This window comes from Lepidochelys olivacea (genome assembly GCF_965140295.1).
Source record: "Lepidochelys olivacea isolate rLepOli2 genome assembly, chromosome: 6".
NCBI classification, from domain to species: Eukaryota; Metazoa; Chordata; order Testudines; family Cheloniidae; genus Lepidochelys; species Lepidochelys olivacea.
Window position 1 is genome coordinate 109,813,639 of NC_140416.1, and position 26,505 is coordinate 109,840,143.

Consider the following 26,505-nt stretch of genomic DNA (forward strand, 5'->3'; position numbering starts at 1 on the left):
AGTAATAGTGTGCTGTCTCACTTTTTTATATGTCTGATTTTGTAAGCAAGTAGTTTAAGTGAGGTGAAACTTGTGCATACGCAAGATAAATCGTAATTCTGAAAGGGGTATGATAGTCTGGAAAGGTTGGGAACTACTGATTTAAAGGTTCCAGCCTGCTGATAAACTATGTGGATGTTATTGTGGTGCCACCTGATGGATTTTTCTATCCTTTTCAGTTTACTCTGTTAAAAATCTAGGAAATTAAATGTGCAAAGCTACAATGAAAGAACATTATTAAGTTTAGAAAGGCAAGCATTTTAAAAGTTAAATGCTCGAATGAGGGTTGCCTGTGCAATCTTAATTCTGCCCCCTTGAGAGTATGCGTTATAATGCAGTCTGTTAATTTTGTGGTCCCATGCTATCATAATGAATCATAAGGTTTCACAGGCAACCTTAATTCTGGAATTTTCCAACTGCTGAATTTATTGACTTTGGAACCTTTTTAAAACTTTTTTGTTCGTAGTTTATATATGCTCTAACTTATTCTGGATGTCCACCTTTAAAGGATAATCCTGTTTTATACCCTGGAAATACTGCCATTAAATCCTATTGTAAGGGATGTATGGACCTTAGCACAAAGAAGAATAGAGAAATTTATCAGTTTGTACCTGAAAGTTTCCTATCTTCAAATCAGAGTCTAGAAATCTGGCCCATTCCAGAGACAGTGGATCCTACAGACTGGAGAAGGGACTTTACATCCAAGATTTGGGTTTATTATCGTTATGAGATTTCCCATATTCTGCAGTAGGAGAAATTATTGTGCTTTTAATGTGTATTAAAAGTATTAGTGTATTTAATGCTCTCTGTGATTTAGGAAAGTAGACTTGAATTGTCTTGGCTATAGAAGTTACCTCAATTGGAAGGAAATTCTTTGGGTGGGTTATTCCCTGGCTGCCAATGACTGACTGGTCTGCTTCTGCAAGTAGCTAAAGTGTGTAAATTGATCTGTGGACCTTATGACTTGAAGGGAAACTTGATACATTTTCCTGTTGTGTGTAATCATTAAGAAATTTGAAATGTTATCCCTCAAGGTTAATTTGATCTTCCTGTTGCTCAATATATATGTGTAGTCTTATGGTTATTAAAGCCATTACTAGTATTGGCTCTGGCTATATTGAAGATCTGTTTGTTGAGATTGGGGTTAGCACAGTTATCTGTCAATACTGCACCTACCACTTATAACAGGGATTCTCAAACTGGGGGTCGGGACCCCTCAGGGGGTTACAAGGTTACTACATGGGGGGGTTGCGAGCTGTCCGCCTTCACCCCAAACCCCGTTTTGCCTCCAGCATTTATAATGGTGTTAAATATATTTAAAAAGTGTTTGTAATTTATAAGGGGGGTTGCACTCAGAGGCTTGCTATGTGAAAGGGGTCACCAGTACAAAAGTTTGAGAACCACTGACTTATAAGGATTCTGCCATTGTGTCTAAATTTGCAATATATTGTGCGTTTGCTATGTTAAGCCCTAGAGTGTAGAACTCATGCCATCCTTTTCCATCCCTTCCCACTCTTAAAGAGTACCATAAAGCTTCTTTTAAAAATTTGTCCTTAAAGCTACCACCACATCTATATTTATTACCTTTTCCTTTAATTCCCTTCTTTACTTTTGGAATTGGACTTTCGTGCTTGTGTCCTTTATATTTTTAACAGGGTGCTGTTATTTTGTTTTTCAGTACTGAGTGTAATAAAATTATTACATAGAAATATCTTAAATAGCTTAAAAGCAACATTATTTTAGGAACAATGGTTTAAATACACTGATGCCATAAGCATTTCCCTAACAGCTTGAGACTTCTTCCAGTGTTGGTCAAATCATGCAGAGCTACTGACGTCTCAGTAGTGACATCTTTGAATGTGCCAGAAGGCAGCCAGTTATCCTTTGCATCATGTTGTTGTGACAGAATGCTACATATGAGTTTTCCTGGGGAATATATTTAGAATCCTGTCCAAAAAGTCTTTTAGAAAAGGACAATGTTAATATTCTTTAAGGACTCTTGTTTTGATACTAACTTCTGTCTTGTCCATATTTTGTTGATGCCAGCTGAACGAGTACATAGCAATTATCTGGACCTATTGATCTCATGTATTATGTAGAGTCTAGGCTTCTCTGTATCCTTTCCACATTATGGGAAGGATTGTTTGTGGAGAGTTCCTATTGACAGTCGAAACTATTCTAGAAGTGCCTAACAAAAACTCTCAGTGCTGCTTCTTGTATAATTGTCTTGTTTAGCTCTGAATTCTGATATGTTCGATGTTACCAGTATAATAATAGATACGTTACAAATGCATAGAAAGAGATTTATTTATAATCTCTTCTATAATAAAACATCTATAATATCAGAGTTTATAATCTAATCTGTGTTCTGTGAAAACATTCATAGTCATTATTCCTCAGAAAAGCAACGAAACTGGGAAAGTTATTCTTTGCCTGTTCATATAAGTGAATTTTATGACTTAGAGCAGTGGTCCCCAACCTTTCTTCTGGGAATAGCATATTGCTATTCCCAGAAGACTGTGGCGGGCGCCAGACACCCCACCGCAGAAATGCCTCTGCCAAAAAGTGGCAACAGGCGGAAGCATCCGCTGCCGAAATGTCGCTGAGAAACGGCAATGCTTTGGGTGCAGTGCGTTGGGAACCCCTGACTTAGAGTGAAATCCTGACCCTTCTGAAGTCAATGGGAGCTCTACCCTTGACTTCAGTAAGGCTGGGTTTTCACCCATAATATCTAATTGCACTTCCATAAAAGTATTTACCTACAGAGCAGGTGTTCTTGGGTTTTTTCCACCTGTTCTGAAGCTAGCATTTACTCTGTCTTTTACTCTACATGTGCCTTGGTGACGTGCGCATCAAAAGATTTTATGTTCTTCCATATTTCCCCATAGTAACTGTGCACATAAATGGATTTGGAAATTCTCTTAGCTAGGTGTTCCGGCCATGAGACTGTAGAATTTACTTAAGAGAAAAGTTAATGATCAGATGTTAGATGAAGAAGACAGTGTTTAATATCAGAGTTTCATATCCAAATATGACTTTAGCTTGTAGTTCAGGGAAAAGGATTTCATTGAGAGGATGGGTGGATGAAAGGAAACAAATGATGCAAGAGTGTAATTGAGGGTCTTTCCATTTATCCAGCTGTTGGGAAGAGCTGGATAAATTGGTAGTTGCTCTGAAGACCTGGATATGATTCCTAGGAACTGGGATGGAAGTAATAATAGTTGTGAGGACTGTGCAGGATCTTTGGTTCTCTGGGGTAAAGAGGAAAGAAAAAAAGGTTTATGCAGAGAGTAGTTTCAATAGCATGTAAGATTGGAGAGTAGTGTGTGAGCATGATACTAGTGCATAGAAACAATGAGGTAAGCAAATGCTTTCTAGAATAACTACCAAAGAACCCCAACAGTTGCATATATGGAGAAAAGATCCCTTCAGTTTGTTAGAAGAATTACCTAATACATTTCTGAGTATTAATAAGCAAGTACATGACCTAAACATTGATTTTGTACATCTGGTGGAATTCTGTGCCAAAAAATTAAAAATTCTCCACACAATATTTGAAAATTCTGCATATTTTATTTGTGAAAATAACACAATGTAATCATTCCAGTTTCAATTATTTTGGTAATTTTATTTCAAAATATCTGTCAGCAAGTATGTCTATAACAATACACACCAAAAAAAAATTCTGGTAATTTTTTTTTTTTAAACAAAGGGATTCCTTACTAGGCATATTAATGCAGAACATTGAGTAATTCATTTAAATTTAAATACAGAACTGTATTTCCTGTCAGAAGTAGTGCAAAGGCTTGGGGGAGTCGGTGGTAATGGAGGAGCTGAGGGAGGGGAAGGAGTGAACCTGGAGGGTGTTGGGCGTGGGTGGGAGAAGATTGTTTTTTTGGGGGGGTAGGTGGGACTGTTTAGGGGTTGGGAAGCCTCCCCAATGCAGACCCTGGCTGACCCCAACCCCTCCTATTCAGTCAGGCACATCTGCCCCTGTCTCCGCCCTCCCCATCCCCATGGGTCTCTGCAGCCTCCCTCCCCCATACACAGGCTGAACGTTGTCACCCCATTAGTTTCTGAGCCCATGCCCCAGTCTGTCGCCCCCCACTAGCCATTCTGAGCTCCAGTCTGTGACCCACCAGCCACCCTGTGTCCTTCGCTCTGTCCAAACCTGGCTTCACAGGCAGGGTGCTGTGATGAACTTCTACTCCTGGGGGAATTCTGCAGCACTGGGCAGAGAATCCCCCCGGCCCTCTGAAAATACGTTCTGCCCCAGAACTTCAGTACTGCTTGGGCAAAATGTATGTTATGCTTGAAAATACAGAATTAGGCGGGACAGAAGAATTCTGCACATCCGCAGATGTGAAGAATTCCCCCCAGGAGTAATGTAGGGTCCTTTGAAGAGTGTGCTTTTCAGATACAGTGAATGTATTCACTAGCTCACGTTTCTGTTGTTGTAACTACAGGAACTTGACTTTGATCCTTTCTTTCTTTCCAGCTACTCCAACACCAGTTCCATGTGAATCCCATGATGTGACTTGTATACCAGTAACTAATTATAAATACCCTGATTTGCCTATAACCAGATGTAAGGAAGAGGTAAACTATAGTTATTGAATTAATTGAACTTCTGCTGTTAATGGACTAAAACTGCAAATCTACACTGATGGTATATTCAGAAGGAAAATTTTGCTATTAAATTCATCCCAGATTAAATGTATGATTTCATTGAAAGGCTCTGTTTGTGGTACAAGGCCAATTTTTGCTATACTTTTTCATAATCGAAACATTTCAGTTACTGTTTCTAACTAGACATTATTCACATGTATATATGTGCACATCACAGTTTGTTACTTTAAATGAGTTTTTAGAAAAATCTTGGAAGAAAATAGGGAAACTGTTAAATACTATTTGAAATTCTATACTGAAATATGTTATGGTCTTATGAGCATTCTTTAAAAAATTTAATTTCAGATAGTTTCTTTGATAGAAAGCAGTTCAGTTGTAATTGTACATGGAGCAACTGGTAGTGGTAAAAGTACGCAACTTCCACAGTATATTTTGGATTACTACACTCAGCGCTCTACCTACTGCAACATTGTTGTTACCCAGCCTCGAAAAATTGGTGCCAGCAGCATTGCAAGATGGATTAGCAGGGAGCGATCCTGGGCATTAGGTGGATTTGTAGGCTATCAGGTATGCTAATGTTTCAAACTGTATAAAGTGCATGATTTGGAAATTCGGGGGGGAGGGATTCTTTTTCTGACTTCCTTTAGCATGTTGGTTATACCATAAGTAACCCAGGAGCAGTGTAAATGGCTTTTAAAGCAGAACTATGGCAGAACTGGAGGTTCTTAGCTAGAGTTGGTTATTAAAATCAAAACAATTTTCACTTTTTTTAAAGTTGCACAATTTAAATTATCAACCAGCAAATGCAAAAGTTAGACTCCAACAGACATTTAAAATTGTCCACATTGTGTAGTTATTACATTTTATGGCATAAATTTTGCAACATAAATAGTTTGATAACTATTGTTCAGGTACTCCCTAGCTGTGATTTCTTGTCATGATCCAAATCTGATGAGTTTTTGCTATCACCTGTCACAATTTTTTGGGGCCATGGCAAGAAACTGTGGCTTGTGGATATGGATGGGGGAGGGAGGGTGCCACCTGGTACATGATGAGTTAGTGCTTCTTCCCTTCCCCGTGCACTTGCTGCTCTAGTGAAGAGCTGGCAAAGCCCTGCAAACAGCAGGGCTGTGGGACCAAGATAGCGGCACCTCACCACCTTGAAGTGGTGTTTCTCTGGGGCAGAGCATGGCTCAGGAAGGAGTAAGAAGTGTGAGAGAGGCAGGAAGATGAAGCAAAGGGTTTTTTTCCCCTCCTTCTTTCCTTTCCCATTGCTTGTTCTTTCTGTGTCTCAGCAGCTGTTCTGTTTCCATGATTATTTTTTTGGTTTCGCTCGGTACCTCAAGAAAATATGGAAACCATGTGGCCTTCCTCTAAGTATTTCTTCATTTAATCCTATTTTTCTTGAGAAATAGCGTTTTCTTTCCTCTTTGTAAAATAAAGGTTCTGTCCTTGCTGTCTCCTTTTTATCTACAACTCGCTCTGCAATCCCTTTTCCTATTAATCCTCTGACCACAGTCTTGTAATCCTCTTTAAAAGGGAATATTTTAGATCAGAGGCTCTGGCCTGAAGAAGTTGGGTGCCACAGTGAAGAGCACTACTAAAAACCTGAGAGTAGATGCTGAGCACGTTGTTGATGCTTAACAAATAACAAACTAGCTTTTGTCTCCTAACCCCATCCTCCATTTTTTCTGCTTCAGCACCCTGGTTTTAGACTCACTCGGTTCTTTTGGAAACTCACCTCCTATTGCAAAGTCTTGGCTTTCATAGCTCTTTTTCTTCTGTACTTATGAATCTTTCACTGGGTGTGTCCTTTTCCTGTTGTTCTGTAACTTTATTCAGTGGGATCTATATTTGGTCTTTCTGTTCCTTTGAACTCTTTAGGTAACGTCATCCATCTGCTTGGCTTTACCCTGTTTGTGTTAATAACTTTAGACCTACCTTTTCCTGTCTGTCCAAACTTGCAACTGATTGTCTCAAACATCTCTTTGTGGATGTCTTGGTACCAACAACTTCTCAACCTGTCATAAGTTTAACTTCTTTTTCCTCCTAAATCCACCCTTCCCCATACTTTCTCAATTATTGGAGCAGCTCCGTCATCCATTCTGCTCCACTTGGTTACAACCTTGGTGTCACTGTCAACTCCTTCCCCACTCAAATATTGTCACTAAATCCTATGATTTCTTACCCCCTACAATCTCCAAAATGTCCATTCTCACTTATAGAAGTTTGATGTTCTAACAGCAGTTTGAGAGCAGAAAATTCTGGGCCTGTGAGGTTGGGCATGGAAAGGCAGAGCTGACAGGAAAGAGCAGAGCTTCATTAGATTTTGCTTTGTGAAAGTTTTCAAGCATGTACTGTGCTCATTTTCAGTCTACATTTCTCTCTCCCCACCAATCATGCAAAAGTGCTGTAGTCCTCACTGAAGATTGTCCATGTAAAGTTTTGGATTTAAGCTGATTTTGCTGTAGCCTTTGTCAGAAAATGTGGGTAGATTCTCCGGTCAGAAGGGACCACGGTGATCCTCTAGTCTGACCTCATATATGCAAGCTTTATACCTTCCTCAGAATAATTCCTAGAGCATATCTTTTAGAAAAACATACATTAGGAGTCTTTACAGTGGAAAAAGAAAAGGAGTACTTGTGGCACCTTAGAGACTAACCAATTTATTTGAGCATGAGCTTTCGTGAGCTACAGCTCATGCTCAAATAAATTGGTTTGTCTCTAAGGTGCCACAAGTACTCCTTTTCTTTTTGCGAATACAGACTACCACGGCTGTTACTCTGAAACCTAAAGTGGAAAAGTTTGTTTTCACATAACTGCAAAAAAACTGAAGTAATTTTGCTCGATTTTTAGAAAGAAATAAAGAGAAACACACCTTCAGGCAGGGAGCAAGTATGGGAAACTTCCACTCCCAAAAGTGGAAATTCTAAATATTTATGTAAAACTGATCTTATAATTGAAAACTGTTTTATAACTTGAAGAAAAGCGGACGCCGTTTCCTCCCAGTTATAATTTGGTAGAACCAAATACAACATTCCAGTTTTTTATTTTTAGATGGGATCCTTTACCTACTGTGCTGATTGCAGAGTAGCAGCCGTGTTAGTCTGTATCCGCAAAAAGAAAAGGAGGACTTGTGGCACCTTAGAGACTAACATTGATTTGAGCATAAGAAGTGAGCTGTAGCTCACGAAAGCTTATGCTCAAATCAATTTGTTAGTCTCTAAGGTGCCACAAGTCCTCCTTTTCTTTCTACTATGCTGAGACTCTGAACTAAAAATTATAGAATTGCTAGTTGGTTCACTATGGGAGGAAAAGGCTTAAAGGTATAAAATGGTTGCATGTGTCCTATTGTCTTCAGGATATTTTTCATGTATATTTTTTACTAGGATTTGTGTGGGCTGAGCACAACCCAAAGAAATAGAAAATAAGAAGCATGATTTTGCACTGGAAAATTGTAGTTGAGGCCTGTTAGCACCCAAAATAGTTAAGGTTACAAAACTTTTTAAATGATTAAAAACCCTCCTTTTAACCTAAATGTCCAGAACTTTCATCTCTTTGGGATTACCCAACCCCTGTTTGGTCTCTTCCTGAAGATGGTGTCCTCCTCACTCCCTGCCTGGTTCATTTTTTGTTTAGTTTTGCGCAGAACACCTTTGGCCATTTTGAACGAAGATGAGAGCAGCAAAATTTTTTTCTCCCACTTTAAATATCTCCTAAATAACAGTTTTTCAGGTTGGGGCTACAGCAAGAACAGCTGACGTTTCAAACTACCCTCAAATGGCCTTGGTTACATACATTTATGTTTGTGGTTCTGAGATTTGCCAAGGAGATTCTGTTCCATTCCACCTTCATTAATTGGTTGTGGGCTCTAAAGTTATGATGTATGGGAAAGACACGTCATTAATTGCTTTCCCAAGTTTAAATGGGCCCTCATAACTGATTTATACTGCATTTCAATCTGCGGTGCTTCAGATATACCTATTCATGGGAAGCATCTCACATCTGTGCTTTTTACTTAGAATTTTGAACTGTCCAATAGCATGTCATGTATGAAACATATTTGGAGTAATGAAATATTTTCCCCCATGTTTTAGGTTGGGCTAGAGAAAGTTGCAACAAAGGACACAAGATTAATTTACGTGACAACTGGAGTGCTCCTTCAGAAAATAGTTGGTGCCAAAAGCCTTGCAGAGTTTACACACATCTTCATAGATGAAGTAAGTTGAAGATAAAATTAACCTCAATTTGAAGGAAAAGCTCATGCTGCTTTTATCATTATTACTCTGATTTAAATAATTAAATTAAGTTGTGAAGAACCCTTTGACACATTTATGAAGAACCTTATATGATTGTTCTGGGAGTATCATGGCTAAGTTCTAGAATTTCTGACTTGATTCAGGTCCAGAGTGATCCTCTGCATAGGGAAGTTAAAGGCTTGAGGAAATGTTTTGAACTGAAATGTTTCTGAGGTGGCATCTAACTCTTCAGACTTCAGTCATTTGAAGAGATGTGGGAAATCTACTAGGAGAATTTCTGCTGAGGGGCTCTTTGCTAGCCAGGCATCTGTTTGCTGATGTGGAGGGGATTATCTTGTGATTGTCGTTGCCTTACACAAGGATCCGTGGTCTTCAAAGACCTCAGTACAGCACTAAAGGATGTATTGGAGAAAAAAATATGGCCCTCCTACGGCCAGGAGTACGAGCAAGAAAGAACCGTTAGACTTGCTTTGTAGTTCTCTGCATTTTATTAGATCTGGTAAAACAAGGTACCCTTTTTGTTCCTGGTTTATTCACTGATAAGAGTTTTCTCTATTGCTGTCCTGAAACAGTTTGAATAGATGCTTCCAGTCTACTCTCTCAAGAATGCCATTCATTATTTTGGGTACTTTTTGTAATGTCCCTTTTTATCCTCCTCTATTCTAAGGTAAACAGACCTGAACACTTTTATACAGCCAAATGCAAGTTCCTGTGTCTAGAAACAAATAATGTAGGTCACATTTACAAGGTACAAGACTGATACTTTTGTTTGCTTTGCAGTGACACTGAAAATGACTTCGGGTCATTGTACATAATAGATTGAACAGGAACAGTCGGAGTGCGATGTTGTAGCCAAGAGGGTGAATATGATTCTTGAGTGTATAGGCAGGGGAATGTCAAGTAGGAATAGGGAGATGGTTTTAACTTATGTATAAAACATAAGCAAGACTATTACTGGAATAATATCCAATGTTGATGTCCAGTTTTCAAAAAGGATGTTGTAAAAATGGAAAGCATTCAGAAAGGAATGATTTGAGGTCTGGAAAAAATGCCATTATAGTTAGAGACTTAAGGTGCATCCAGGAGAAGGTGTGATGGGGCCCTCATGCCTGGAGTGCCTCTTACTGGTCCAGTGCAGCTCTGCAATTACACATCAGCCTCAATTTCACTTAGTGAAAAGTCCAGTGAAGCTTATGTATGTTGAATAGAGCCCCTTCAGGGTTCTGGTTTTCTTAAACCAAAGGCAGAACATTATACAAATAGACCTACATTCCAGCATCTTTAGCTGGAGGGAGAAGGGACTAACTTAACCTTAGTCCATCTACTCCACCTATGTCCAAGTCCCTTACCAATAGTGCCTTCTTGACCTGGTACCCTTTTCAGGAGTCAGGGCCTGTTGTCGTTAGCTCAAGAAGGGTCTCTCCACTTGGGTCAAGGTCCCCACAGGAGTCAAATTGTGACAACCCTTCCTCAGAACGGTATATAATTCCTCTCATCGGGGGCTTGTGCTGTTACTTGATGAAGTCCTTCCAGGTTTTGCTGAGATTTGGCATTCATAGTTCCTCCCTTTCTGAGCCTCTCCCACCTAGGAGTATTCTTCTTTTGTTTCCTTTCCCAGTGAGCTTCCTCATCAGCTTCCCCAAGGATCCCTCCACTTGCAGAGTTTCTCTTCCTGCATTTTGGAGACAGGACTTCTCCCCAGGAGCCTCTGTTCTCTCGCCAGACCCCTTTGGGGGTGGGGGTAGCTTTGTTTTATCATGCATGGGTGCTCCCTGCCTCCCAGTTACTCAGTGAGTTACTCAGTGACTTAACTAGTCCCAGGTGAACCTGTGTTGCCTCTTTCCCCCTTGTGGAGCCTGTCATTGGTAGGCAGAGCCCCTGACACCTTCAGAGGACCATGTACATGACTAGATCACAGTGTGCAAGTACCTATGTGGGAAAGATTTCTGATAATAGATGGCTCTTTAATCTAGCAGAAAAAGGCATAATGAGATCCTGTGGTTGGAAGCTGAAGCTTGATAAACTGAGACGAGAAATAAGGTGCCTTTTTTTTAACAGAGTAATTAACTTTTGGAAAAGTTTGCCTAGGAATATGGTAAATTTTTCATCAGTCAAAGTCTTTAAATCAAGACTGGATATCTTTTGTAATATACATGCTATAGTACAAACTGAAGTTAATGAGTTTGATGCAGAAATATTTGGTTAGGTTCTATGTCCTCTGTTATGTGGGTGATCAGACTAATGTATAAACGGTCCCTTCTGACTTCAAAATTTATTAATCTCTTCAGTCTCTCTTCAGATGAGTCCTGTCTATGCCCCTCATCTTCTAGCTACTTATTTGAGTCTCCACTTTTAGTTCTACTGCATCCTTTGAGGTAGGATGACCAGAACAGAACACAGGATTCTCGGTGAGGGTGTACCACTGATTATATAATGGCAATTTTAATATCATTTTTCTATCCCATTCCTTATGCATCCTAAAATTTTGCTTGTTTTGTCTTTGCTGCTGTACTTTGAGGAACTGTCAGTAGTCTTTATTGAACTGTCAGTAGTGATGCCCAGATCTCTTTCCTCAGTTTATACAGTACTCTTTATATGTACTCTACCTCCAAGGGTAGTCTGATGCCAGCCCTTTTTGACTGTAATAATGCAGGTATTACTGTTTGACCTAGTGGCTAATGCTGATTATTAGCTATCTACGTTTATGCCTCAAAGTTAATTGTTTATAAAAATCTTTAACAGGAATTTTCAGATTGTCAAAACTGCTGTGCTGTGTTATAAGGCATGTTAACTTTGGTGATTTACAGGTGCTTAAAAAGACACACTTTCTGCCACGGAAATCTTAGTCTAAATTAGAAAAATGTAGAATGTGACATTAACCAGTAAAAGAGGTTAGGAAAAGGAGGAATGGGGGTTAAAACAAATATACCTGAGTTACATTATGTATTATTTCTTTTTCTAGGTACACGAACGTACTGAAGAAATGGATTTTCTGCTATTGGTAGTCCGTAAACTATTGCGTACAAATTCACGATTTGTGAAGGCAAGTTTGAATTGCTTTCCACTCTTCTTTTCTAGAATAACATTCTCAAGATCAGCTTTACTCGTTTGCATTCTGCACTGAGTATAGTTTTTGAACAGCTGATATGAAAATAGTGACTCACTTTGTTAAAATATTATAGAGTACCTCAGTCCTAGTAAATAAGTAGGCTAATGGGCATTCTTCTTTGACCAGTATAATGTATTCTGAGATTTTTTTCTTAATGTTAGGATGAATTAATTTCTAAAACGTGCTTAGGGCTACAGAAAATATAAGATGAATATTTGACTGGAATGAAATATTGGATGTTGAGGGCAGTGCTTCCGCTTGGATAAATGTGATATTTTTAGACACACATGCATTTGTTATGCATATTTTCTTTAACGGAGCAAAATTCTTGAAGAAAATAGCAGAACTACAAATACTATATTACCGTATATGTACAAATCTGCTAATACAACATTATGGTTGAAATTTTCTGTGCACATACTAAGAAATAAATTTTAGTTTTCTCCTTTGTGCAAATGCAGTGTGTAAAGTCTTAGTGTGGAAATGTTCAACCAGGTCTCTGCTGTTTAAGTCTTACTTAAATTGCACGGTGGGCTGAGGTAATGAGACAGATCATAGGGTAATTTTGCCAGCCTAAAACATGTAAGTGCAGCTCACTGTTTGTTCTAGAAAATTTGGGTCCATGGTTGATGTATCAATGCTCCTAATGATTTTACAACTCTGGCTCTATAGCTCCTGTGGTATGGTATGCCACTTAAGTAGTGTGGAGCTGCAGAGGCACTATAGTCGGAGAACATTTGTTACTAGTAAGTAACAATCATATCTGTGTATGGTCTGGTCTTTATAAACGAAGAGATTTAATATCTAGAAGGGAAATAAAGATTAATTCTGAGTTATTATACTGGGAGGAGTTACAAACACCTAGTAGAACAGAGAAATATTGCGAAGGGGCCCTGGGAGATTAGAATTATAGGCTGAAAGTAACAATGAGACTCAGTTTGGAAAAATGCAAATTAAGACAGTTGGGAAAAATAATATAGGATAAGTTCAGCGAGAGTAGATGTCTCAAAAGTTCAAATGGTGAAGTAGGAATAATACAGGATGGCAAATCATGAGTTTGAAATGAGAGTTGGAAACAAAATCAGCTCAGTTTTGAGCTGCAGAGGCATCATGTCACAAAGCAGGAGATATAGTTACTCTGTATAGCTTTGGGAGACAGAAATTGCAATACTGCACTCACCATCAGCATTATGCTAAAAGAAGGATATTGTCAAATTGAAAGGAGGTTGGGGAATTGCAGCAAACGTGTGTGTGTGTGTGAGAGAGAGAGAGAGAATATAGCTTGACTAAGCAACTAGTGGGGATGTGGGGAAACTAGTCTATGGCAGTGGTATACAGCCTTTGATCCAGGGTCATTTATGCCCTTCAGGGCAACTATTAAAAAGTTTGATCATGAAATAAAAATATACTCCTTGAGATGCACTCTGTGGGTTTTAAACAGAAGTGTATAAATCAACCTTGAGGCTAGAGAGCACCAGCTCCTCAACTGGCTGCCACTGCATTGCAACCCCAGAAAAATTTGTGATATGAGCTGGCAGCTCGCTGAGCAGCTGCCGTACCATTCCTGCTTCAGAGCTCCCAGGCTGGCCGCCTACTGCATCACAGTGGGAGGGGAATAGTTCTGTTACTCTGTTTCTGTTCTGGGCTACAGGAGCCCTCATAGTGAACTTGACTGATCCTGGCCAAGTGTAGGGGAGTATCTAGCAAAAGATGACTTCCATCCACTATAGTTGCTCAGGGCATCCCAGGAGAGGGAGGAAAAAGAGAAGCTGAGAACTAACAGCCATTTGCAGTTCCCTGATTCTCTGAGCTCACAGGTTGTTCCAACCTGAGCTAGCAAACTCATGCCATCTGTATGCCAGCTAAGGATAGCTACAGGAATGTGCATTCCAGTCACTCGTTTGGCTTACCCTCAATAAGCTTTGTCCTTCACGGGGAGGAATGGATCTCAGCTGATTATGCTGGCTGTATGCCTGTTGATGACTTCCATGCCAGGGAAATTGCCAGCAGGTGACTTGTGGGTGACTTCTGCATCTTTTGTGCTGCTAAGCAGAACAGGATAGAACATCTGACCCTAAGTATTGATTCCATGGCCTCTTGTCGTCTTGAAATACGTTCAAGCCTTAGTGTATGTCTTCACTAGCAATGTTAAAGCCCTGCTGCGACAGCACTTTAACATGGCTGTGTAGTTGCAGCGTAAGCACTGGGAGAAAGCTCTCCCAGCACCATAAGAACAAACAAACAAAAAACTCCACCCTCATGAGGGGAGTAGCTCCCAGCTAGTACCTTGTCTACCCTGCCACTTTACAGCACTGAAACTTGCACTGCTCAGGGAGGTGTTTTTGCACACCCCTGAGCAAGAAAGTTGCAGCACTTAAAGTGGCAGTGTAGACAAGGTTAGGCAGAAACAGTCCACAAATATTCTGAAGGGTGCAAAAACCAAGAGGAGAGGAATTTAGTGTGATACCAGTAAGGAGTAGAAATTGAGAGGAAACTTAGGCCTTCACTTAAAAAGTTGATCAAGCTGTGGTGCTCAGGGATGTGAAAAATCTACACCTCTGTGTGACATATTATGCCAGCATAATCCCCGCCACTGTTGTTCAGGAAGGCAAAGTTTCTACAGGGACAGAAAACCCCGTGCCATTGCTGTTGTTTGCGCCTATGCTATGGAGTTACAGTGTCATAGCTATGCCAGTGTAGCACCCATAGTGTAGAACTTGGCCTTAAAATGATCTAGATATTTTAAAAAATATGTAAGGCAGATGTTAAACTAGGGTATAATTTTCCAAAGAGAGTGATAAGTCCCATCACTTGAGATGCTTAAAACTAGATATTGGTAAATGAATCATAGGGAGTAGTCTTGCCCTTCTGGGGCGGAAGTCTAGGTGACTTGTGTCCCTTGCATTTAAATTTCCCTTTGAATTCACAAAATATCTGCTATAAGCTTTTCTTCTGTTAAGAATTGTGTAGGAATCATAAGCTAAAGAAGAATTAAATATTCAGTTAGGTTTTCATTCATAGCAACAACTTTGTTTACTCTTTTGAATCTTAGTGTGACGTGATGTGGATTACTGCTAATATTTAACTAAATTATACAAATTCCTTTTAACAGGTAATCTTGATGTCTGCTACAATCAACTGTAAAGAATTTGCTGACTACTTTGTGGTTCCAATTCGTAACAAACTGAATCCAGCCTACGTGTTCGAGGTGGAAGGCAAGCCCTATGCCATTGAAGAATACTATCTTAATGATTTGAGGCACATTAGTCACATCAGGGTACAGTGAACAATATTCTGTTTCCTTTGGTGTAACAAGATACCATTTGGGATGGGCTCTTCAAAAATAGGATGCCTTTACGTTCTAGATAAATTATTAAACTGGTTCTGAAAGTCTAGATACTAATTACAGTATTGCGGTGTTACAGGAATCTATACATTCTACCCAGCAACAGACTTTGCCAGTGAATTAATGCCTCCACCATTCAGGAAGCAGAATGAGAAGACCTGTGAATTAGCATGTAACCCCCTCTCCACCCACTTTTTGTTCTTTGCTTCCTGCATTCTGGGTGCATGCAATAGTGGGTACCTCAGTCCTTACGCTCCTCTAAATCTGCCGCCTTCTTCCCCTTACAGCACAAAAAAGGTGAAGGTTTTTGTTCAGCAGCGCACTTTTTCTCTAGAGGGTCTCCCTCAGTCTTATGTTATGCTCTGCCTCTGTAGTTACTATGGGTCTGAGCTTCACCACCACCCCTCCAGTCTGGTTTGCATCATAATGAAGGCACCTTTCATTTTTAGGAACATGTACCCACATTTCTCATAGCCTCAGCATCGTTGTGCTGGAGTCTTAGATGATTCTTTTGGACTTGCAGTCCCAGTAAACACTGCTATTCCACGCATCCTAGTCTGGTGTGACAACCAGACTGGGTAATTTGCATTCCCCAGTTTCCTGCCTCCCTCATCACTCCCACCTGCATCTATTTATCTTAGTTCATACTGCACCCATCAACTTAGTACCCAAACTCCTTCCACCTAAAATCAATAGCAATGGTGCAATTCCTAGTGGGGTTTCTGTAGTTTGTGTCTCCTATTTTGGGGGGTAAAAACTCTGGGCTTTTTTGGTTGGTTGATTTGTTTGTTAAAGGGTTTTTTTGGTGGGGTGGGAGAGAGAACATTTAGGTAGTTAGGGGTGTCAATTTGAGAGGGAACCTCTCTATTCCTTCCTTCCCCAGTTTGATTTCTTTAGGCAAGGAAAACTCTACAGGACTTTGGGCCTTCACTTCCATGTTTTCTAGTAAATGTGTCAGCATTTGAGATCTACAAAAGCTGACTGATTCATCTCCAGCAAGAAGGCCCAACCAACCAACCAGCTTCTGGAAGCAAGTTGATCCCAGATTTTTGAAAGAAGCTTTCAGAAACAATTTCGGCTTGTTTGGCGGGTGGCCCCATCACTCCTGGTTCTATGACCTCTGGAGCATCACCTTATACCGTGCTTTACTGCTGTCACAAAGTCTGGTTGTTTTCTGTAACCCAGAATTCTTGGGCTTGACTGCCTGATGTTCTGCAGAGATGGAATTTTAACTTAAGCTTCTTAGGAAGTTGCTAGGTGCCCAACCTGGAGTCAAACATACAATCAGTTTCAACTGAATACTCATTGATTAAGGCAACTTCACCTTCTGGGTGCTATAGAGAAGGAGATGAACAGTCATTCTCTCCTCCAGAATCACCTCAAGCTTGAAGTTGGGACTCAAGGTGAACTACCTGCAATGTATAAGAACATAGGAATTGCTGTATTTGGTCAGACCTGAGATTCATCTGGTCCAGTATCTTGTCTGACAGTGGCCAGTACCAGGTGCTTTAGAGGAAAATGTAAGAACCCCACTGTAGGCAGATTTTTGGTAATTCCCCCACCTCCCCCACTTCCTTCCATATTAGTGTCTCATCCTAACCTCTGATAGGTAGAGATGGGTTTAAACCTTGAAGATTGAGGTTTAATATCCCTTACAAAATATTTGTTGTTACTAACTGTGATAACTCTGGGTTTTCTTGATATCCATATAAATTTCCAATCCTCCTTTGAATGTTGCTAAATTGTTGGCCTCAGTGACTTCCTGTGGCAATGAATTGCAGAATCCAATGGCACATTGCGTGAAAAATTATTTCGTTTTATCAGTCTTGTGCTCTCCATGACATCACCAGCCTGTTAGCCACTCAAGCACTCTCTTCTGAGGTATGCCAGCCTTACTTTGCTTTGCAGATTAACAGTAGGTGCACCCTAGTCTCCAAGTATCTCTGAAGCATTCAGCCCCTTATCCACTGAACACAATCAGTGTCCATGCCAGATTGTATGACTGAACTCATGATCAGCACCTTGCTTAATGTCTCAGCATTTAGATATATTTATAGTGAAAACAAGAATAAGTTTATCATCAGAGATTCAAGGTTCAAGTGATTAGTGAGTAAAAATATTGGAAACCAATGGTTACATATAAAATAAAGTCATAACAGTCATGCTTTCTAGAGACTAAACTTAAATAAGTTTCTCACCCCCTAAGTCCTCTGGAGTGTTTCAATCAAGGTTGGCTGAGATCCCATTTTCATGAATGTGAGCACTCTGCTCATTTATTTCTAAGTGTGGGATAAGAGGGTGTCTTCTTTGCCTTCTACTTATATGTCCAAAGCTCACTGTTTCTACTTAGAAATTATAACTACCCATCCTTGTTTTTCCTGTGTGCTGGTTCCCTGTTGACTTAACATCTTTTTGATATCTTTGTGTGTAAATGGGCGTCCGTTGTGTTAGCTTCTGACAGAAAACCTATTTTTCATCTCTGCTGATGACTCACGCCTTGATGCAAACTCTTAAGAACAAATTTTCAGTATGAGTCCATAAAGCCTCACATGCTATCCGTACATAACCTCTCACAATATCAATGGCCATTGTGACCCCAGCTTTCGTTTCAGACCTCACATGACATTCTTCGATGAACCAGAATATACCTATCGGAATGAGCGATTTCAGAAACCCCCTTGCCAGCTGGTATTAAGGGGTTCTCAAATCATAGTTCTTGAGTTTGAGAGGGGGAGAGAGAGAACAGACGCTCTCAGTGTACCTTCTCTCCTTTTATCATGTTCTCTCTTATTAGTCTCCTTTGTAAGGTAAGAACTCTCTAGATTTTGAATCTCTCAGTGAGTTTTCCCTTGCGCTTGGTCATTCTCGTTGTTCTGTTCTGATCGCCCTTCCCCAAACCCCGCTGTAATTCTGTAATATCCTTTTTGAGGAGAGGTGCTGGTACTGTACACAGTATTTCAAATGTGGCTGAACTATTGATTTATATAAAAGGCATAATTTATCCATATTGTTCAGTATTCTGTTCCTTAGCATCTTGTGTACCTGTGGCAGGGTGGATTAATTTTAAATCAGTGATTTAAATCACCAAGTGGAAATGTCATTGATTTTAATCAACTTTTCCATTTGTACTTCAGTTATTCTCTAAAGAAAGGTATATTCTCATTGGTTGATAACCATTAAAGCATGTTGATTTACAACTAAAAAGAGTTTTTACATTAGATTGGTACATCTTTGTGCTGCCTAGGTGGGTTCACTATAACTATATACATTTATTTAAGCAATTATATAGCATAACTTTCAGATTCTTATTAATTGTAGATTTTTAGTATGTTTAGAAAATGGGGAATGATATTGCTTATTAGATAATTAGCTCATGACTTGTCAAGCTGCATTAGGATGGTAACTAAAATTTAATTAAAAACACAAAACATATAGCATTTTATTTTCATTAAACAAAACAAACCCTTAATACAGTACATGACCTACTGTGCCATATTTAGAAAGCTTGACCTCAAAAGTTAGATGTTTTTCTCCTGATTCTTTCTTTATATAGAAAAGCAGCCTTTAACTCAAAGGTTTTGAGAGATGGCCAAGGAGTCATCCTATTTATATTTATTTAAATATCAATTTTAAGAGATTATAATAAATTTTAGGACTTAACATATTTTGTATTAAATTCAGATTTAATTTCAAACAGTTTTATTTTTAAATGGAAAATTTTTTGTAATTTAAATAAAATAATTTTTCAAAAAAATTCTCAATTTTTATCCACCATTAACTGTGGCAAAAATCAGACAGTGAGCAGAGGTCTTCATTGAGCTGTTACAATGGTGCCACAGTTGATACAGGTGTACAAGTATCTTAAATTTTTCCCTGCAGTGTGCATTACTTCGCATTTATCGACACTGAATTTCATTTGCCACCATGTTGCCCATTCACCTGCCTTTGTTAGGTGTGTTTGTCGTTTCTCAATCCTTTCTGGTCCTGACTAACCCTAATAACTTTGTCAGATGGAATTTTTACTACTTCACTACTCATTCTCTCTTTCAGATAATTAACAGATTGACACAGGAACCAGTGTGGAATCTTGCAGCACCCACTGTTAATCTTTTGACAGGATGAAAATTGACTGTTTAATCCTACCCTTTTGCTTTCTGTCCCCTGTTGAGTTTTTGATTCATGACAAAACTTTGCGTCTCACCCAGTTGAATAACTAGCTTTGGGTAGTCTCTTCTGTGGAATTTTTTGAAAAGTCTTTCGGGAGTCTGAATAAGTTGTTAATCAGTTCTCCTTTATCCACTACTTTATTGACATTGTTCAAAGAATTCTAAGATTAGTGAAATGTCATTTCCTTTGTGGAAACTGCTGGTTTGGACCATATCACTCACATCATGACCTAAAATATTTTGTTCTTTGCTTAAATTATCATTTTAACCAGTTTGCCAGGTACAGGTGTACAATTCCTCAGAATGGTCCTAGAGACCCCTTAAAATGTTGGGACTACTGTACGTTTGCTGCCCTCCAGTCCTTTAGAACAGAGGCTTGATTTACATGTTATTGTAATAAGAGCATATTATTATCAGCTCGCCTCTGTTACGTATACTCCTTCAGAACCCTTAAATGTGTATACTATCTGAGCCTGGGGATGTACTGATTTGTAAATTATCAGTTTGCTGTGTCACCTCTTCTTCTGGTGCCTCCAATCTCTGATGGTATCTCTTCTTTTGTTACCAGAAAAGAGCAGGTTCAGGATAGTGTCTCCTCAGCATCCTTGGCGGTAAAGACTGTTGCAAAGAAATCCCGTAGCTTTTCAACAATGACCTTATTTTTCTTCATCTCTCCATTTTTAAACTCTGGTTATCTAACAGACCTATTGATCCTTTCACAGACTTTCTGCTTCTGATGTACTCTTCTATTTTTACATGGTTAGCTATTTGCTGTTAAATTTTGAGTGTTTTAATTTCCTTATTGCCTGCTGTACCCCAACTTAGGGAAGGGACATTGGTTGCCAGGCAGGTGAAGAGACTATTTTACTCCCTTCTGAAAAGAAAAGGACACAGACCTTTGACTTTTCAGTTGAGTGTTGTTAGTTTTGAAAGTGCCTATAGATCTCCCTCTCAAATCCATCGAAGTATTCCTGAAATTGTTTTCTATCACAGTGACGTACTTAGTTGCCATCAACTGCTCTTCCAAGATACAGAGAATTGAGTTTCTTACCCTGCACCTCTGGTGCATTCAGCCTTTTTTTTTTTTTTTTTTTTGGCCTTCCTTACTGTCCTGTGCTTCATCTTTCTGTAGCTTTTGTTTGGCTAAAGTTTCAGAAATGGTAAATAGTTCATTTTGAGAGCTGTAGTGAAAGCACAGCCAACAATAAAATCACTATTATCTCATGAGAATGTTGTGTGTTCAAAATGATGGAACCTCATCCTTGCATCGTAAGCATTGCTTCCCTTTCGGCTTAAAGGATTAAGAGGTGCCTCTTGTGTTTGTGAAGTGACTTGGTGATCATCACGTATTTATATCTGCCACTAGCAGCTGGTCATGTCTCTGGCTAGTTGGTTCTGCAAGCTCCACTGTAGGTAAATCCTTCTGTAGTAATTCTGCATTCTCTATGTCCTGCCTGTAATGGTTGTTGCTGAATGGGATGGGAAAAGGAAGGAAGATTACTTACTGATCTTGTTTGTTGTAATAGTTTCTTCTTTCATCTTTCTTGTCTCCCATCAGAGATTGTTGCTTGAAATATTTTCTTCTAAGTTTTTATCTATTTTCCTGCTTTGGAAGCTGAGAAAATGGGTGGACTAGGGTTTATGTACCACCTATGATGGATTTTTTTGCTTCCTGCTTTCTAATTGGTGGAGTCGTCATGCTGTCTCCAAAGCATTTTGCTGGGCAGGATGTGAGAAGAGAAGACTAATGAAAACAAGTACCTGAGAGTAATCGCATCATTTGAAAGACAGATCGTTTTTTACAGTATGCTCGGAATAAAGATGACTTAATTGTCACACTCACCGCCATCTGGGTTTGAATGAGCATAGTTGCAATGAGACACTATTTGAAACTAATCCATATTAGATGTGCAAGAGTAACTTTTCCTTCTATGTATTGTTGCCACAGTGAACAAAACAATATATTCTAGTAAAAGCAATTATGGCAAGTTAACTAGAAGCTCAATGCTATATTATGCCATGGCTTCTGTTAGTCTGCAGAAGAGAAGAATGAGGGGGGATTTGATAGCTGCTTTCAACTACCTGAGAGGTAGTTCCAGGGAGGATGGTTCTAGACTATTCTCAGTGGTGGAAGAGGACAGGACAAGGAGTAATGGTCTCAAGTTGCAGGGGGGGAGGTTTAGGTTGGATATTAGGAAAAACTTTTTCACTAGGAGGGTGGTGAAACACTGGAATGTGTTGCCAAGGGAGGTGGTGGAATCTCCTTCCTTAGAAGTTTTTAAGGTCAGGCTTGACAAAGCCCTGGCTGGGATGATTTAATTGGGTATAGGTCCTGCTTTTGAGCAGGGGGTTGGACTAGATGACCTCCTGAGGTCCCTTCCAACCCTGATATTCTATGATTCTATGATTCCGTATCTTGTAAGAGGATATGAGACATCCACATTTACAGATAATTCCTTACTTTGGATCAGATTGTGGCCCATCCTGCATGCACGTACCATGGATAGCAGCAAAGAAGGGAGAGCAAGCCTCATGGAGCCCTGTGTCACCAACTCCAGGCATGCAGGGAAGAGGAGGGTGGTGGGCAAGAGTCTTGGCTTCCACTCCTGACATGCTGGCCCACACAGCGATGGTGGTTCACAAGGCTGGTGGAGAGTACTTTCCACCTAGAGCAGGGAGAGACTGGAAGTCTGCTGCTGAGGCTGCATAGCACTTTATTCACAGCATTTGTGACAAAACCACAACTGACCCATTTCAGAATTTTCTGTGTACTGAACACATTTGTAATTTGATCTAGAGCAGTTCTTGCTTTCAATGGGGTTTTAGAAGGAAGACTGATCTGAGGTCATTTTAGACATGTAACTATATGGAGTACCTATATGAAATGAACCTACTCACATAGAACAGCAAATTTGCTGAGAAAGGACTTAGGCTGTATAAGCTTTAATTTAGACGGAGTCCCCTTGTTGTTTGGCTGTCTCATTAAATATTCATGAAGAGTATGTGTTTAGGCATTAGCATGAATGGCCCCTAAAAATGTGCGGTAATATACTAGAGTATAAAGGTTTCAGAGTAGCAGCCGTGTTAGTCTGTATCCGCAAAAAGAAAAGGAGGACTTGTGGCACCTTAGAGACTAACCAATTTATTTGAGCGTAAGAAGTGAGCTGTAGCTCATGAAACCTTTCGTGAGCTACAGCTCATTTCATCGGATGCATGCAGTGGCAAATACAGTAGGGAGATTTTATATACACAGAGAACATGAAACAATGGGTGTTACCATATACACTGTAACAAGCGTGATCAAGTAAGGTGAGCTATTACGAGCAGGAGAGCGGGGGGTGGGGATGGGTGGAAACCTTTTGTAGTGATAATCAAGGTGGGCCATTTCCAGCAGTTGACAAGAACGCGTGAGGAACAGTGGGGTGGGGGGGAAATAAACATGGGGAAATAGTTTTACTTTATGTAATGACACATCCACTCCCAGTCTTTATTCAAGCCTAAGTTAATTGTATCCAGTGTGCAAATTAATTCCAATTCAGCAGTTTCTGGTTGGAGTCTGTTTTTGAAGGTTTTTTGTTAAAGAATTGCCACTTTTAGGTCTGTAATCAAGTGACCAAAGAGATTGAAGTATTTTCCAACTAGTTTTTGAATGTTATAATGCTTGCCCTCTGATTTGTGTCCATTTATTTTTTTACGTAGAGACTGTCCAGTTTGGCCAATGTACATGGCAGAGGGGCATTGCTGGCACACAATGGCATACATTACATTGGTAGATGTGCAGGTGAATGAGCCTCTGATAGTGTGGCTGATGTGATTAGGCCCCATGATGGTGTCCCCTGAATAGATATGTGGACACAGTTGGCAACGGGCTTTGTTGCAAGGATAGGTTCCTGGGTTAGTGGTTCTGTTGGGTGGTTGCTGGTGAGTATTTGCTTCAGGTTGCGGGGCTGTCTGTAAGCAAGGACTGGCCTGTCTCCCAAGATCTGTGAGGGTGATGGGTCATCCTTTAGGATAGGTTGTAGATCCTTGATGATGCATTGGAGAGGTTTTAGTTGGGCGCTGAAGGTGATGGCTAGTGGCGTTCTGTTGTTTTGTTTGTTGGGCCTGTCCTGTAGTAGGTGACTTCTGGGTACTCTTCTGGCTCTGTCAATCTGTTTCTTCTCTTCAGCAGGTGGGTATTGTAGTGGTAAGAACACTTGATAGAGATCTTGTTGGTGTTTGCCTCTGTCTGAGGGGTTGGAGCAAATGCAGTTGTATCGAAGAGTTTGGCTGTAGACAATGGATCGTGTGGTTTGGTCTGGATGAAAGCTGGAGGCATGCAGGTAAGCATAGCGGTCAGTAGGTTTCTGGTATAGGGTGGTGTTTATGACCATTGCTTAGCACCGTAGTGTCCAGGAAGTGGATCTCTTGTGTGGACTGGTCCAGGCTGAGGTTGATGGTGGGATGGAAATTGTTGAAATCATGGTGGAATTCCTCAAGGGTTTCTTTTCCATGAGTCCAGATGATGAAGATGTCATTGATGTAGCGCAAGTAGAGTAGGGGCATTAGGGGATGAGAGCTGAGTTCTAAGTCAACCATAAAAATGTTGGCATACTGTGGAGCCATGCGGGTACCCATAGCAGTGCCGCTGAGTTGAAGGTATACATTGTCCCCAAATGTGAAATAGTTATGGGTGAGGACAAAGTTACAAAGTTCAGCCACCAGGTTTGCTGTGACATTATTGGGGATACTATTCCTGATGGCTTGTAGTCCATCTTTTTGTGGAATGTTGGTGTAGAGGGCTTCTACAGCCATAGTGGTTAGGATGGTGTTTTCAGGAAGATCAGCAATGGACATTGATAGTACATGAGTGAATTATATACAGATAACTGAACCTCCTTTCTAAAATGTGGGCTCAGATACTAGAACAGCCATAAATGTATCTATTCAGGAAATAGAGGCTTTTTATTTCAAATTTATAACTCCTTAAAGAGGTATTGAAGCCACGAAGATTCAACTGGTAGCTTAATAAAAAGTAACATTCATTTGACACTCCCCTCCCCCTCCCCCAGCAATATTAATTTATGGCAAGATCTGTTGATTTGTAACAGATTTTTATTCTGGGGAAGGTGGTTTTTTGCTGCTTTATGGTCTTGCACAGATCCCATAATGTAACTTGGGAAATGACAGGTTAATTATTCGTACAGATCTTATCCAAGCAGATCTGTGGTGTGTGGTTTTTTTTTTTTTTTTTTTTTAAAAAAAGAAGGGATTGTAGTGCAAGAGGAAAAATCTGAATAGAATTTACCAAAATTTTTGCCTCCTGATTATTTAAAGGAGTTTCAATAGTTCTCAAGTGATGCAAATTGGGTTGTGTCAAGCAAAGGGTGAGGGCTTTATTATGTTGTTGTGACATCAGAGTTTAAGGCCAGATTATTTAGTCTGACCTCATGTACATCAGAAGCCACCAATACCACCCAGCACCCAAATGCTAAACCAACAACTGAAATTAGACCAAAGCATTACAGCCCTCAGGAGATTAAAATATAATGTACTACATGCAGAGAATAGAAGGGAAGGTAGTACACCAGTGCCTCAGGCTCCTGCATTAATAAGAAATTGATTGAGATGTACCCAGATGAGCTAAGCAAGTGACTGTGCTTTATTCAGCAGAAGGTGGAGAAACCCCAAGGTCATTGCTAATCTGCCCTGGGGGAAATATGCCTTTCTGACTTCACCATGGTGGTCAGACCCTGAGCATCTGAGCAAGAAGCAGGCAGCCAGCCAGCCAAACACCTGAGAGAGAGAATGCTCTGTACCACCTCAGAATCCTGGCCCACCACATCCAGTGTCCCCCTTATAGCTGTGGACATCTCTGATGCTTCAGAGGAAGGAGATAAATAAACCCCAACCCAGAATGCATTGGGGAAGGGGGGAATTCCTTTCCTGACCCCTGCAGGTAACTTGGTGAAACTCTGAAGCATGAGCTTTTAGGAACATAAGACATGAACTGGAAGAGACCCCCAGGTGCTGAGCCCTGCCCCCACTACCAGAAGCAACTTCATTATACAGTCCCACTCATTCTCAAGCTCCGTTAAAAAGGGATTAAGTTGTTTGTCCCCACAATGCCTATTGGGAGTCTGTTTCAGAACTTCACTACTCTGATGGTTAGAAACCTTATTCTGATTTCCAGCCTAAATTTACTCATGACCAGTTTATACCCATTTGTTCATGTGCCAGCATTGTCCTTGAGCTTAAATTACTCTTCACCCATGCCCGGTATTTATCCCTGATGTATTTAGAGAGAGCAATCCTATCGCTTCTTAGCCTTTGTTTTGCTAGGCTAAATAAGCCAAGATTTTAGTCTCCTCTCATGAGATAGGCTCTCTATTCCTCTGGTCATCCTAGTAGATCTTCTGTGTCCTAGTTCCAGTTTGATTTCATCTTTTTTGAACATGGGTGACCACAATTGTACACAGTATTCCGGATGAGGTCTAACCAGTGCCTTGTACCATGGAATTAATACTCTATCTCTACTGGAAATGTCTTATTTAATACATCTTAGAATTGCATTTGCCTTTTTCGCAGCCACCTCACATTGGTGGCTCATAGTCATCTTGTGATCAACCAACAAATCAGGTCTCTTTCTTCCTCTGTCACTTTAAACTGATGAACCCTCCAGCTTATAGCAGAAAAGGTGTTGATATGGGAGGAGGATAATTAACCATAAAAATTTATTAAACATTTCTGATAAGCAGAATCAAGTGCCACAAACCTTAGTAGTCACTTGTCCTTCCATATCCATCTGCAGCCCAGTGTGTGTGTTTTCTAACCTGTTGCATCATTCATAATTAGATTTTAAGTTCCTACAGGCATGGTACATCTCATTTGCTTTGGAATGGTGTTAGCACACATCGTCGCCATCATCACAAATCCCGAAGGGATGTAGTCGCCTTGCAGATCAAGTGCCAGCCAGAT

The 26,505-nt window shown here is 40.0% G+C and overlaps 1 protein-coding gene across 3 annotated transcripts in view; it reads left to right on the forward strand.

Annotated features, from left to right (window-relative positions):
- TDRD9 (tudor domain containing 9) overlaps positions 1-26,505 on the forward strand; it is a 152,424-nt gene that overhangs the window by 32,643 nt on the left and 93,276 nt on the right. For all 3 annotated transcript variants that reach the window (XM_084631267.1, XM_084631265.1, XM_084631266.1), the window contains exons 3-7: positions 4,538-4,638; positions 5,014-5,235; positions 8,766-8,888; positions 11,890-11,970; positions 15,149-15,313. In XM_084631267.1, the coding sequence (XP_084487393.1) occupies positions 4,538-4,638; positions 5,014-5,235; positions 8,766-8,888; positions 11,890-11,970; positions 15,149-15,313 (692 nt within the window). The remainder of the gene's footprint in view (positions 1-4,537; positions 4,639-5,013; positions 5,236-8,765; positions 8,889-11,889; positions 11,971-15,148; positions 15,314-26,505) is intronic.